The 15,472-nt window shown below is 37.8% G+C and overlaps 1 protein-coding gene across 2 annotated transcripts in view; it reads left to right on the plus strand.

Annotated features, from left to right (window-relative positions):
* The window catches only part of CSGALNACT1 (chondroitin sulfate N-acetylgalactosaminyltransferase 1), a 42,608-nt gene that overhangs the window by 15,034 nt on the left and 12,102 nt on the right, over positions 1–15,472 (plus strand). For both annotated transcript variants that reach the window (XM_087915378.1, XM_026717371.2), the window contains exons 2-5: positions 6,458–7,355; positions 7,628–7,844; positions 10,472–10,573; positions 11,712–11,890. In XM_087915378.1, coding sequence (XP_087771504.1) covers positions 6,725–7,355; positions 7,628–7,844; positions 10,472–10,573; positions 11,712–11,890 — 1,129 coding nt within the window. In that variant the 5' untranslated portion in view covers positions 6,458–6,724. The remainder of the gene's footprint in view (positions 1–6,457; positions 7,356–7,627; positions 7,845–10,471; positions 10,574–11,711; positions 11,891–15,472) is intronic.

The following is a 15,472-nucleotide window of genomic DNA, read 5'->3' on the forward strand; positions in this document are numbered from 1 at the left end:
GAGTGAAAAGAACTAGAGTGAATGTAGAATGTCTACAAGAAAAGAAAATATAAGATCTATATGAAAATGTATTAAGCAATAAGTTAATCTCCCAAGAGAATGAAAAGTAGATATAAGGAAAGAGGGTATAGTAACTTCTTACAACACAGTAAATATTATTATGTTACTAGGTGCCACAGAAAATATGAAGAAAGATGCTTGTTGGCATGTCAAAATGAAAGACTGTGGATGAGTAAAAATGAGAAGAAGTTATACAGGAAAAAGATAGAAAAAGCTAGTTAAATAATGTAATGAAAGAAAGTGAGGAATAATTACAAATTATAAAATAAAAGAGGCAGAGAAAATGTAAAGTAATTTTGATAGAAATAAAAATTATTTTATAAACTATACAATAAAATAAAGGACCTCCAGGTACTTATAACTTGACTTAGTGGTAATGAAATGAATTCAAAATAAAAGATAAAACGACTCTGAAGTGAAAAAATGTTGTAAGAAGCTTTTCTGAGATTTGTATGGGAACAGTATTGTCGGTCTCTGCCAAGAACTGGATCTTTTAATCAATAAATCAGGCTACTCACCCTTGCAGTTGTAGAATTTATTGCTGTATCGCCAATTGTGGCTAAGAGCTTCAACAACGAATAACCGTGAAAAGTCAGTGTTGAAAATAGTTAACTCCCAGTAATGTTTCATACACCCCTGCCTAATTACGTAGCATCCACCCCACTCTAATCCACCCATTACCTAATTATCCATGCCACCACCCCTTGCCTAATTAAGCCACGCCTAGGCTAATATTACTTTCCTCACTCCACCATGCCTCATTAGTATCCCAAACAATTATCAATCCACCTCACACCCATTAAAACTGAAATTGCCCATAGCTCCACAGTTCAAAACAGCACCTGCCTGTAGATTTGGAGCCCTGAGGCTGTCAAGGAGGCTGCAGCCCTCCCCCATGCCGAAACTGACATTGCGGGCTCTACGCTGACGCTGCGAGTGACTTCTGAGATACACAACCCTGAAGTTGTGAAATGTCATCCACAGCCCTCCCTCACTCCGCAGCTGACGCTGCGAACCCGAGATGAGGATTGGAGGTTTACAGCTGTAAGGCTGTAAAATGTCATCAGCAGTCTGTGAGTCCGGAGTGGCTGCCAAGCTGTAATGTTGGGATCAAACTACAGATTGGGGATTCACAGCCCCAGGCCTGTAAAACATCAGCAGCAGCCATCGCTGCAAGTCCAGAGTGGCTGCCAAGTTGTAATGTCAGGCTCCAGAATGCTGGTAAGATGTAGAGCCCGACATGCCGCCCCCTCTACCATGTTTCCAGCCTGGAAGGCAATTAACAGAATTAAAAACATTCTTACAATAGTTTTCGTCCCTTCTCCCCACCTTAGTAGGATGTTGCCGATGAAATAGTCTTTGTAATTGTGGGGCTGACACGTCTGCAGAAACCACCCACGAAGCATCTGTTACTGGATATCCTTACCAATGTACCAGGTATTGTAGGACCCCTCATTGTCAACAGGAATCAAGGATGTTCTCTACTTCATAGTAATTATCTCTAATAGGTCCTGGGTATTTTAAGTGAGGTTTGAATTGTGTCATGTCAGCAGGCTTAAGCAGGCTACTGTGAAAATTAGGATGTAATCTTTTATGGTAAGTGTAAATGAGCAATAACTGGATTAATCACTTGAAGTATCTGAAAGGGACAAATATATTTTGGGCCTAGTTTTTTACCTGGTAACCCCAAGTTAATATATTTTGTAGATAGATATACCCATTTTCCTACTTCTAATAAGGTCTGTTCAGACCATTTCTTGTCTGCATATTTTTATACATTTCTGTTGCCTTGGTCAATGCACTTTTAACCGCTGTCCATTGAGTTTGTATATCTCCAATCCATTTAGTGGCTGTGGTTGGTTTGTTAGCCACATGTGGCCATTCTGGAATAGGAATAAATTCCATCCCATTCACTATGTGAAAAGGAGTATATGCGGTACTGTTATGAACAGTATTATTATACACTACTTTAGCAAATGATAATGTCTCAACCCAATTTGTTTGCTGATAAGTTATAGAGCATCATAAATATTGCTCGATAGTGGCATTAGTTCTTTCTGCCGCTCCATTAGTACATGGATGGTACAAAGTACTTAGTCCTTGTGACGAGCCAATAAGCTGAATAAATTCCTTCTAGAATCGAGTGGTGAATTGGACTCCTCTATCTGAGATTATTCATTTGGGTACTCCATGCAACCGATATACTTTTTTTAAATGTAGCTAATCATTTCTCAAAGCAGCTAATCATTTTGCCAATGGTAATCCTTTACAAGGAATAAAATGAGCTTGTTTTGAAAACAAATCAATTACTGTCCAAATAATCCTTGGTTTTCTGGTAGATTTACTATGAAGTCCATTCCAATATCTTCCCATGGTCTTGTGGGTTCTGCTACCATTTATAATCATTCCGAAGGCTTTCCAATTCTGATTTTCATGGTTGCAGACACAGAACATCCTTTCACATATTTTTCAATATCCATTCCTATGGATGGCCACCAAGACTGTCTTCTAGCTAAATGTAAGGTTTTGAGGAAGTTGTAGTGATCTGCCTGTCTGGTATCATGACAACATTATAATACTATAGACTGTAGTATTTCTGGTACATACATCTTTTTCCCTCACCAAGCTAATCCATTTTTCATTGTAACCTGAGCACTATTTACAGACAGCCATGGATCTTTCACTAGTACTGCTGGAAGGTTTGTTGCGAGAATCGTTGTTCGTAATGAGTTTATATGATCGTTACAGGGAATAAGTGATTGTATCACCTCTTCATGATTACACAGCCTTGATAGGCCATCCACCATAAAGTTTTCTCCAGCAGGAATGTATTTCAAAACAAAATTAAAATGTCTGAAATACAACGCCCATGGAACCTGCTTTAGAGACAATCTTCTTGGATTTTGCAAGACTTCCAAATTCTTGTGATCTGTCCACAGCTCCAAAGGATGTGAACTACCCTCTAGCAAATGTCTCCAGTAAGTAGTGCCCATCGGACTGGAAACGTCTCCTTCTCCCATATGGCCCAATTTCTTCCTGTTGAGCTTAATTTGGGGGATATATATGCACACGGTTGTAAAGTTTCAGAGCCCCGAGGCTGTCAAGAAAGCTGCAGCCCTCCCCCACTCCAAAACTGACATTGTGGGCTCTACGCTGATGCTGCAAGTGAGCTCTGAGATACACAACCCTGAAGCTGTGAAATGTTACCCGCACACTCCCTCACTCTGCAGCTGACTCCGTGAGCCTGACATGGGGATCGGAGGTTTACAGCTCTAAGGCTGTAAAACGTCATTGGCAGTCATGAGTCCAGAGCAGCTGCCAAGCTGTAATGTCTGGCTCTGAACACTGGTAAGATGTAGAGCCCGACAAGTATTGTATTTCAAACAGAAATGTAATCAGTGTTATAAATGTTCTCTAAAAATAAAAATGATAGAAAGATCATCATAAATACTACAAATTGTTTAAAAATACTGTAGATCTAGATGGTTAATCTGTGGAAGTGTTAATATATACACATGTTTATATTATGGATTGATTGGCTGTGCAGCTTGTTTATCATAAAGATTGCCATTGGAAGTATAAAGGAAAGGTAGCAAGAATCACTGCAAAAATTAGATGGAGATTATTTTGTTAAGTATCCATTGGAAAATGTTGGGCAAAATTTTGATTGAACGGTTATAAAAGGATGAAAATGATCAAAATTTGTATAGATTTTTGATTTTCAGCAGATCAAATATTGAATATTTGTTTATGTAAAGAAAGTGGATGATAATAAGTTTGTGGATGAATATAGATTTGAAGACTTTCTTCTGAATAAGGTTATAATGGAAATTAAGCACATATAAAATAATGGTAATGCTTATGATTTCAGCAGTGAGTAAGACAAAGTTTTATGGTAGTCATGAAACATATTTATGGACAAATGTTTGGTCAAACAGAGAGAATTAGGACTGAATGAAGAATGAATGGGTTTGAAAGAATGGAAAGTCTGAGAAAGTTGCGGTTGGATGAAGCTGATAAGGTACTCAGATAGAGATAGTGAGAACAATAGAGAAGAACAATAGGCAATGTATTAATCGAGATGTCAGAAACAAGAATGCTTTGCAAGAATAGAAGTATATGGAAAAGTATATAATAGATGGATATTAGAGTGTACTACTTTAATTTTCTTTCACATCATATTACTCACATACATACATGCAAGAATAAAAGCTATTTGGGGAATGATGATAGGAAAAGATAATGTAAGAAATTGCTCTGAGTGCAATTGCATTTTGCATCATCCCCCGTAGTAGCAAAATGAAAGCCTATATAATTCAGAAATAGAATTTTTATTCAGAAGCAAATGCTCTTTTGTCACTCCCCATAATAATGAAATGCAGATACAACTTCAGATATCACTTTCCCCAGACAGATTTTTTTGAGTCTCAGAGTCTTCATCAATTTATTCAGCTGTCAACAAATGTGAAATATTGTAAATTGAAGCAAATCTTGGGGCAGTGTTCAAGTTGAAGATATCAAAAATGATCATATGTTTAGAATTCTCACAATATGGTGAGTCAAAAACTTTGGATAAAAGTCAGTATGTGGGAATTTAAATTTAAATTTGTCCAAATCTACAATACATCATAGAAGATGAATTGTGGAAATATTCACAAAACTTGATAATGCTAAATGTGTCTTTAATAATCCCCTAATTGAGATTGAAATCAGACAATGGCTGCAAAGGAAAGTTAATCTGAATAAGAACTTGAATATATGAAGCTGTAATTTTTGGTAACTTTTGGCAATTTATGTTTGAGAAATTTGCCAGCCGTTGAATGCTTCTGCTTTCAAAAACAAATACAGTATCAAATAAATCAGTTTAATTTAGTTTAGTTTATACCTATAGTACTCCTTTTATAGGCATCTTGGTTTTATCAGTGGTATCAAATGCATAATTTGCAAAATGAAGTATGTAAATGCAGATGTCCATGTTGATGGTTATTCATTAAGTAGATACCCACCAGCAGCTATTGCACTCCAGGGAGACTAAAAGTATGGGCATATGGTTGATACATAAAACTTGAAAAGTTAGCATGCCCTTGGCACTCACAGAGGATGGAGAAAAGAAAAGTGAACGGTTCTTTCCAACTGTATTTCATTTTATAAGAAATGTCCAGTAAGTTTTGACATAGGACCAATTCTACATTATTATACAAGATTACACATTCTTGAATTTTTTTCATAAAGTGTATACTTCTGATAATACCAGAAGTTGTTCCAAATATCCTAGAAAATATAAATCATAGATTATTGCTAGAACTGATAAAAGTACAGGCCACTGTTTATTACAAAATATTATAATTAGCATGCGAAGGGCTGAAAAATTGAAGAGAATAACATAAAAGTGATTTCGACTGAATTAGAACACTTTCTCCTTTTTGACTGGCACAAATCTTCTAAATGCCTGCTACCAGGCCCTTTTAAGTAGACATGTCAGAGATCGAATACTTATTATTCAAGGCATGATTTTGAGCGTTAAAACAATGGTTTTCATTACTTTTCAAAGATGAGTGACAAATAAGAGAAAAATGGGAAATCAGTTTTAACACATCTGTCATGTCATGGAGCTTTGTACAAGGATTTACTTAGAAGGTAGAGTAGATAAGAGTCTGAGAGGAGGGGGAAATAAAAAATAATTAAGTAAACACAGAAGCCAGTTGTTGTTCTTTTATAATTACGTCAGTGGGTTTTATTTAAAAAAGGAATAGAACAGAACAAAACAGAACAGAATTCTTTATTGGCCAAATGTGATTGGACACACAAGGAATTTGTCTTGGTGCATATGCTGTCAGCGTAGATAAAACAAAAGATACATTCGTCAAGAGTCAAGAATCGCAAGGTACAACACTTAATAATAGTCTTAGGATACAATAAGTAATCAAATCATACTAGGAATCAGTCAATAAAAATAGTTAGGATACAAGCAACAAGGTTACAGTCATACAGTCATAAGTGGCAGGAGATGGGTGAAAGGAAGGATGAGGATTAATAGTAATAGTAATGCAGACTTAGTAAATAGTTTGACAGTGTTGAGAGAATTATTTAACAGAGTGATGGCATTTGGGAAAAAACTGAAAGGAAAGGATATCCTCACTGTATTCGTTATTAATTGTAAAGTGAACAGCCAGTTTGTTGTACTCAAGGTAGCTAGAAAACAGGAGACTATGAATTCCTCCAGTAGTCCCTTAGACATGAAGCCAGCTATCTTAAAATAAGAATCTCTTGATTGTCAGATCTGTATGTTGTAGCCAAATAAATGTGAATCAATCACACCATACAATGACTGCTTCTTCTGAAGATGAAATTTCTTCAAACAGGAATTAATCCAATACGTCTTTGCTTTGCCTTCCAGATCATTCTCTCTCCCTGCTGTGGGCAACTATCAATATTTATCCAGGATCAACAGATATCCTTCAAATGCCAACATTGGTCCTTCAATGAAGCTTTCAGTACTGCTAAATGACCTTGCAACATTGTCCTGTTGTCACATGTTGTATGCATGTTACATTTAGTCAAAAACTGTTGTATCAATGTGTATAACTTCTGAACTGAGTTCTAAAAAGGTTGCAGAAAATTTCACTCTGTTACAGGAATGTGGGTATCACCAGCTGCTTAGCAGATGATGGTTCGTCGTGGGATAATAGGGCTGTCTCGAATAGTAGTTGTACTTGTGTTCCTCTGCTGTGCAGCATCTATGTTCTACATGTTTACCTGCACTCCAAAAGGTAACCTTCAGCAAACTGCATTCCTCAGAGTTATCAGCCCAATAGGAAAAAAAGAATCTCAGGCAATTCTACAAAAAGGAGAAGAATATTATTGGGACCATATCAACAGCCTGAAAAGACAAATTGCTGAGCTGAAAGATAAGCTTCAGGAAAAGAGTAAACCACTAAAGAACATGCAAGGTCAAGATACTGACATACTGGGGGTTAGACTAGACCTAGGAAACTCTGAGAAGTCCCAAAAAACCCTACTGCAGTTCCTCCATTCCCAGATTGACAAAGCAGAAATACATACTGGCATCAAGCTGCCAACTGAATATGCTGCACTGCCCTTTGAGAGCTTCACCCAACAAAAAGTTTATCAGCTGGAGATGGGACTTTTACGTCATCCTGAGGAGAAGCCTGTGCGCAAGGACAAGAGGGATGAATTGGCAGAAGCTATTGAGTCAGGCCTGGAAATTTTAAATAGGCCAAAGAGTAACAGCAGCATAAATCATCGAATATACTCTATCTCTGATTTCATAGAAGGTGTGTTTTCTGGAAAGTCACTTAAGAATGAATGAAGAAATAGGTGCGGATATCTTAAAGATAGGGTTTCTGCATGTATTTCTGTGCTCAGACGACTGTTCATAATTTTTTTGCTAGTGTTCTAATAACTGAGAGCAATAGATAATTTGTAAAAATAAAATTATAAATGCCTACTGCTAAAATTGTAGAAATAACATCAGAGGAATTATATATAAAAATATTTTTACCTCTTTAGAAATTCTAGCTAATGATTGCCTTCTCTTTCCTAATAGGCATTCGCCGGACTGAAAGAGATAAAGGCACCCTATATGAGTTGATATTCAAAGGAGACAAAGAATATGAATTCAAGCGCATTGTTCTGTTCAGACCATTTGGCCCCATCATGAATGTTGCAAATGAAAACCTCAATATGGCCCACACTCTTATTAACATCATTGTGCCACTGACAAAAAGGGTCAGCACGTTTCAGCAATTTATGCAGAATTTCAGGTTGGTATCATTGCTACTATGACCTCTTATGGCAGATGAGAAGTTGTAGGGCAGCGTAGCTAGAGTTTGTGTTTTGAAGATTTATTTGTAATGTTAGATTAAAAAAGAGTATTAATTTGAAATATTTATCTATGATGTAGGTAAACGTAGACAACAACATGATAGTACATAATTAGCCAACATTTTTTCTTGTAGCAAATTACATTACTGGTTAACATATTGGACTTAGTTTTAGTGTGAGACTAAGCATGTAAAGCATGATCTCAAACTTTTATCACCCAGAATTATTTGTTATGGCTAAGTTAGCCATGATTAGGAGGATTTGTGAAAACAAAATGTCTGAGTCAGCAGAACTCTTACTCATATCAAACCAGTGAGAAATACTCAGGCTTCTGGTGAAAGTTCCCCAGACATGCTCTGACTTGAACTCTGGCTAGGCAAATCTTTCCAAGATGGCTGGAGTCTGATTTGTGGTATGAACTGAGATGGGAGTTTGAACCAGTGATTCTTGGGGAAGTAGACAAGGTTCTCTGTTCATCTGGACCAGACTCCCTCTTGAAAGTAGCCAGGAAGCTGACCTATGGTTGAGTCTGTGCTTGTATTGGCCTCTTTGAGCAAGGAGGTGGCCATCCTTGGATCCAACCGTTTTGAATAATTATTGCCTTGTCTCCAATTTTTTACTTTTTTAGGGATCACTGTTGAGAAGATAGTCAGTCTGCAATTAATAAAAACCCAGGAAGAAGCAGATTATTAGACCCTTCTGATCAGATTCAAGCAGAGATTCAATACAGAGATACTATTAGTTGTACTTGTGGAGAATCTGTGACAGAGTCAGGATGGAGGTGGCACATTTATCCATATACTACTTATTCAGGAGATGATGCAGAAACTGTACTTCCTGACTTGCAAGATCTGGTTAATGTAGCTGAACAATATATATAATTAACTTATCTGGTTGTGTTTCCTGTCTCATCTGCCTGGTAAAGTTAACATCCACTATAATGCTCCTACAGTCTCCTTTACAGCCAAAGAAGCTCCACCCGCTATCCAGCTACAGGCTATATTGTTTCTTACCTGACAATTCCTTAGGCAGATCTCTTCTCCCTGTCTCCCAAAATTTTTCCCACATACCAGGCACTGGGTGCCAGTTTGCTTCTGAGTGTAATTCAAGGTGCTGATTTATTCTATAAAGCCCTATGTGGCGTAGAGCTTGGTTACTTCAGGGAATCACCCATATCCTGTGGTGTTGGCCTGGAATGAGATTCTGCCTGAGATATATGAGGCTCCTACCATGATGACATTCTAGAGGGCTTTTAAAATCTGGGTCTTCTCCCAGGCTTTGAGCTAGATGTTTGATACCCTTGTTACATATTGGATATGTTGTGTTGACTGGAACTGTCATCTCTGTATTGCTATACTTTTTTCTGAATTGTATATTTGTTATGTTACGTTGTTCTATTGTTTATGCTCTCTGTCTCCCAGAGTCAATTGAAACTAGGCAGTCTCTAATTGGAGATAAATTAACCTTCAAGGAAAGACACTGTGCATTCCAAAGTGCTGTTACCCAGTCCTTTGTCTGATTCATGTAATGTTATTTGTTTGGTTTGGCTTAACATGTTATGTGACCTCAGCTCATTGTAATTTGGTTGCCATGATATATGTGCCAAACCACTGGTGCCTTACTGAACCAATTATATTTAAACATACCATAGCTTAATCCAGTATGATGTGAAAATGGAGCATGTATATCTAATTATGGTTTGGAAATATAAGAGAGAAATAGGTTTGGCCTCTCACCATTTGGCTTCCACTATATTGGCTTTCTCCATTTGCTGTAACAGACTTCAAGAATCTCTTTAACAATTTGCATTAAGACTACATGCATACAAGGCAGATTTGTAAGGGAAGGCGTAAATATCAGAGTAAATCACTTATCTGTGAGTTCAAATACTGAAAATAGTGGGTCTGCAGCTACTCAGTGATCTATGCAGTCAGATTCACTTTGAGATTTTAAAAGTCCTGTTAATATTTCATGAAACGTTTAAACAAATAGATGGTGTGTCTTGCTTTAAAGATTGAAAAAAATCTGTCTAATAAACATTTTATTAAAAATGAAAGTTAAAAAATTGATTTTTAGGTTGGGCTACTTTTTATACAAAGTGAATTTGATGCAGTGGTTAAGGCACTAGGATAGAAACCAGGAGACAGTGAATTTTGTCCTTTCTTCAGCACAAAGCCAGCTGGGTGAACTTGGGTAGTTACTCTGTTTCATTCTTGGAAGCTGGCAACTTCTGCAATCTTGCCAAGAAACGGCAGGGCATTATTCAGGCACTTGCCAGGATTCAACGTAGATTCAAAGGCACAAACAAAAAATTTCTTTAAGTTTGAAATTATCAATATCAATGTTGGAACATTTTGGTAAGGACAGGTGTTCCAGGTTTCTAGCAAGCCATTTTGGGATCAGAACAATCAATCTCAAAATGTTTTACATATCTGTGTTGTGGGTACAGGTATAGATAAAGATAAGTCAATGCATGAAGGTGAGGTGCAGTGTGAATATATAAGGCGTTACAAATTAAAGTTGTAAGAAAATATGCTTAGTATCCTCCACTTGATGTCTATTTTAGGGAGGTGGCTATGCAGCAAGATGGAAGGATTCACCTGACCGTAGTGTATTTTGGAAGTGAACAAATGAGCAAAGTCAAAGGAATCCTAGAAAACATATCCAAGTGAGCAAAGCATTTGACTTAATGTCATTTTTAATTTTGAAACCAAAAGAAAAAGAAAAGGGGGATTTCCTGATTCTACTCTTCTCATTAATGGTTAACATTTTTAAAAAAGAAGTGGCAAGTCTTAGGATAATCTGGAAGTCCTATTGTTGTTTGGCTGAAACCTTTGCCTTGTAATTCTAATCTCCTCTAAACAGAAAAGAACCGCTGAGCAGTCTGGGTGTGTTTAGACAATCCTTAAACAATACTGGAAATGCTATAAGCAAAATTCTTCTCAAAACTCTTATTGACAAATCATCATCTTTCAGATAATTTGTCCTGCACTGACAAAAGTAAAATTTTAATTAGTTTTTTTCCCCCTCTAACATTAATTAAAATCTGGGAACAACCATATCCTCTGTTTTCAGCAAAATACATCATCCAACTAAAGTTTTCAATTCAAAAGGCATTACCTGTTTTTTCTTTGTTTTGGAAACCTCCAGCTATGGAACAGCCACAAGGAGGCAAGCTGTCCTGTTGATTTCTCTGTATTATACAGCTTCCATTACACTGCAGATTATACAACAGATTTTTGAATAAATTCTTACACCCATCTACCTTTTCCAATAATAATGCAATGTCCACACTATACCATTGTTAAATTAGATCTATTGCAATCAACAGGAGCAAACAACCTCTACAGATTTCACTTGATTGCTCTAAGAAGTCTGGATCCAATCCCATATTTCAACAGTCAGTTGTTTTACATCATATTTTCCTTTCAAAAGTCAACTGAATGCTACTGAGGCATTTCAGAAGGAAACTTTGGCAACTAACAGAACTTGTTGCTTACTATAAATTAAAATGTGGCATTAAAAACCAACTAATATATCATGATAAAGCATTTGTTTTTATTGTATTTATTTATTAACCAATTTATATAGCCACGTCTCTCACAAATAAGCAACTCTGGGCAGCATACAATAGAGCTAAATGATGACCCAAGCCATTTAGACGGAGCGTTTCCTTTTTTGCATATAAGAGTCAGTCATGATAAATGTATTAATCCCTAAGACTCTTTTTTTTCTTAGAATAAAAAATTGTCTACAAATGATAACGTGAAAGGTAGATAAAACTTAACTATATTTTTTCTTTACAGATCAGCCAATTTCAAAAATTACACATTTATTCAGCTGGATGAAGTGTTCTCCAGGGGGAAAGGTCTGGACGTGGGTGCAAGATTTTGGAAAGGAACCAATGTTGTACTTTTTTTCTGTGATGTGGATATATATTTCACAGCAGACTTCCTGAACGCATGTAGATTAAACACACAACCAGGTATAGTCATTCATTCATGATATGATGGACAGAAATTCAGTTTACACCATAAGCAGTTTGTTATTCTTTTTAACATTGAAGATATATTACATACATATATTCCTTCAGAGCCAACTCAGAGCCTTCTGCCAACTTTCTCTAGCAAAACTAACTATAACTGAAAACTCAGCTAATTTCTCCTTTATACATTTCAGAAATTAGACTATGTATATAGCCATCATCTATACTGATGATGGAAAGTATTCTTCCCCATAAATGTGATAATAATTGTAATAATGAGGGAGGATGGGAGCTCATTCTGAGTGATTCAGCCATTGAAACAGTTAAAGAAAAATCTGGACTGTTGATCCAGGTAAATGGACATCAAATTTTGAGATGCAATTTGGAAAGTTCCCTGCTCAGGTGATTTTCATTTTTTTTTTAATGCAAACAGCTGAATCCATGTTTCCTTTTGTCTCTGGAACATTTCCCAGGACTAGCTGAAAACTAAATTAGAAAATCATCATCATCATCATCTAATCATAATAATAATCATAATAATAATTTATTTGTGGTCACAGACCAAAACACAAGTACAACAAAAGAACATGGGGAAATTAATCATGAACAATTGGTCACCAAAACTTGACTAAGGGGAATTACAGAGTTCTCCTCTGATGGTCACAGCTCTTAAAAAAAAATTGGAAACCAAAGAAGTGATATATGAGGAGCCATCCCCTAGACAATATAAGAACAAATTACTAACATTGGATTTAGAAGGGTCTGTTTCAAGGAGAGACAGTAACTTGCGTTATACATAGGGCAATATAAAAGGACATGCTCCACAGTTTCAACCTCAGCTCTGTCACAGGGGCATAGCCGCTCATTAATCGGGAGCCTCTTAAATAGCCTATCCAGTAGTGCTGAGGGCAGAAGATTAAAGCGAGCCAGGGAGAAAGCTCTTCTATACTTGGGAATGGTTGGAGTGTAAAAATAGGAAGCCATCCTCGGTCCGTAATTATTAAATTGGCTGAAGATCAGAGGCGAGCAAGTTTCATTAGCTCTGGCTCATAGATATTGCAACTCAATGTCCACAAGCTGTTGGAATACCCTAAATTGGGCATCCTTAAGGCCATAATCTCCCAGGGCATCCCCCGTAAAACCTAGCAGGTGTAATTTCTTCATCAACTCCCTCTCCCAATGAGAAATATGAGAGTCAGCAAATGCCAGGGAGAGGTAGCTACCAGGAACTGCCAGAAAGAGCACCCAAAACCACCATTTAAAGGTGTTAATCCATGCCATACATTCGACTGATCAAGTGCTCAGTTCCTGGTACATCAGAGCAAAACCAACACAAGGAGGAAGACCCAGAAGTTTTCTAAAAAAGACAGCCTGGATTCTTTCAATACAATCCTTGAAGCCCCGTATCCATATGGGAATTCCGTAAAGAGTTTGAACCAGTTTTGGCTTTGTAAATACTCAGGGCAGAAGGAATAAACTGGCGTCCTTGGGTATAAAAAAATCTTAAAATCTGCTGGTGACTACAGGAGGCCGAGTTCAGCACCTGGGTTCGATGTCTAGTCCAAGCACCGGTGTTCTGAAATGAATACCTAAATACTTAAAATAGAAAACCTGCTTAACAGCATTACCATTGATAGCCCAGTTATACAATTTCCAGGCTCTAGAGAGCATCAATACTTTGGATTTGTCATAATTAATAGACAAGTGGTTCTTAGCACAGTAGGACCCGAATGCAGAAAGTAATCTTTTCAAACCTGGCCTTGACAATGAAAGGAGGGCCGCATCATCAGCATAAAGGAGAAGGGGATCGTCGTAGTTGACAACTTTGGGGTGTGGGACTCAATACGTCCAATGTGAACGGCCAAATCAGATAAGAATAAATTAAAAGAGGAGCCAGAACACAACCCTGCTTCATTTCGTTCTTAATCGGGATAGGATTTGAAAGTTTTCCCTGCAGACCACACCTGACCTGACTAGAGGTCTGGCTGTACAAGGATCTAATTAGGAACAGAAGACATCTATCAATAGAACTTTTGAGCAGTTTTGACCATAATAGTCCCCTAGGGACTGAGTCAAATGCTGACTTTAGATCGATAAAAGCAGTAAAAAGTTTGCACCTGGTATGGTAGTATATTTATCAACCCAGGTGCACTAAGACAAAGCAGTGGTCCAGTGTGGCACAGCCCGCTATAAACCCAATCTGTTCAGCACCAATAATATTGGACTCTTCAACCCAAGTGAGGAGTCTACATTGGAGATATTTAGCATACAGTTTCCCAGTGATGGAGAACAGGCTTATGGGGCGATAGTCAGCTGGATTGTTCCTATTTCCTCATTTAAAAACTGGAACAATAATTGCTAAGCTCCAGGAGGTAAAGATCCTGCCAGAGATATTGATATGTGTGAAGAGTCTTGCTAAGAGGAATCCACCACTCGGGATTGGATTTCAGCAGATCAGGGGGTATAGCATCAGGGCCAGGGGCTATGACTGACTTGAGTTCAGAGATAAGCTTGGTAATCTTAGCATGAGTCATGGGTTGCCAGTCAGGAACTGCAGGAGGCAGCTGTGGCCCAAGCACAGTCGAACTTGTTGACGCCTGGAAAATTGCCAAGAAATGGTTTTCCCAATCTCTGTTGGAAATACAGCAGAGAAGGAGTTCTTAATGACCCGGCAAGGAGCTGGCAACAATTTGCCAAAATAATCAAGTATTCTGCTGGATGGAGAGGAGAAGTAGATCCCACTTCTCTCTCTCTTTAGCTTTCTTTTTCTTAGCAATTAGTCCTTTATACTTCTGCTTCAAGCGATAGTAGTGCTCTGGTGGGCATTTATCCCCTCAATTATGATAGAGCAGGTAAACCCAATTAATCTGGTTCATGAGCATCAGATGCTCTTTGTCAAACCAAGAATTACTTCTTGAATGATATGGACCACTCGGCCTAGGCACAGGTCCTAGCTGCCTTTGAACACTATTAATTAGTGATTCAAAGGCCGAGATTGTCCTTGGGCCACTACTTGTTAGGGCCTGATTGTATAGGCTGAGACACTCTGGAGATGATAAAAAAGAGTGGAACTTTCTTTCAGTATTAGAAGACCATTTGATCCTCTTTGTATACGAGACCACACAGGGATCTAATATCTGGGGACGCCTAGGTAGGTGTATATTTGAGGAAAGCCCAATGATTGTAACCAGGTGGTAGTGGTCGCTCTCCGTAAGGCAGTCCACATAAAAAGCATGGACTGCCTTTCTAAGAAGCTGGGATACCAGCACAAAATCAATAACACTACTTCCACGTGAGGAACTAAAAGTAAACTCACCAGCTAGATCATCTAGGGTACTCCCATTAAGAATTATCTTATTGTGTTGGGCTGCTAAAAGGGCTAATTGAATGCCAGCAAAATTTGTTAATTCATCCTTAGAATGTCTGGCTGAAATCAGGTGTCCTATGGCCTGGAGGGTTTCTTGGGAGTGGAGTGCCTCAATCGATGGGGGAACTTGGACTCTCAATTGGGCATTAAAGTCGCCCCCTATAAGGATGTACAGCACTGGGAATTTAGTTTCCATACAAGTAATGTAATTCTCC

The sequence above is a fragment of the Pseudonaja textilis genome, chromosome Z, assembly GCF_049901715.1.
Source record: "Pseudonaja textilis isolate UNSWEBS1 chromosome Z, rPseTex1.2, whole genome shotgun sequence".
NCBI classification, from domain to species: Eukaryota; Metazoa; Chordata; class Lepidosauria; order Squamata; family Elapidae; genus Pseudonaja; species Pseudonaja textilis.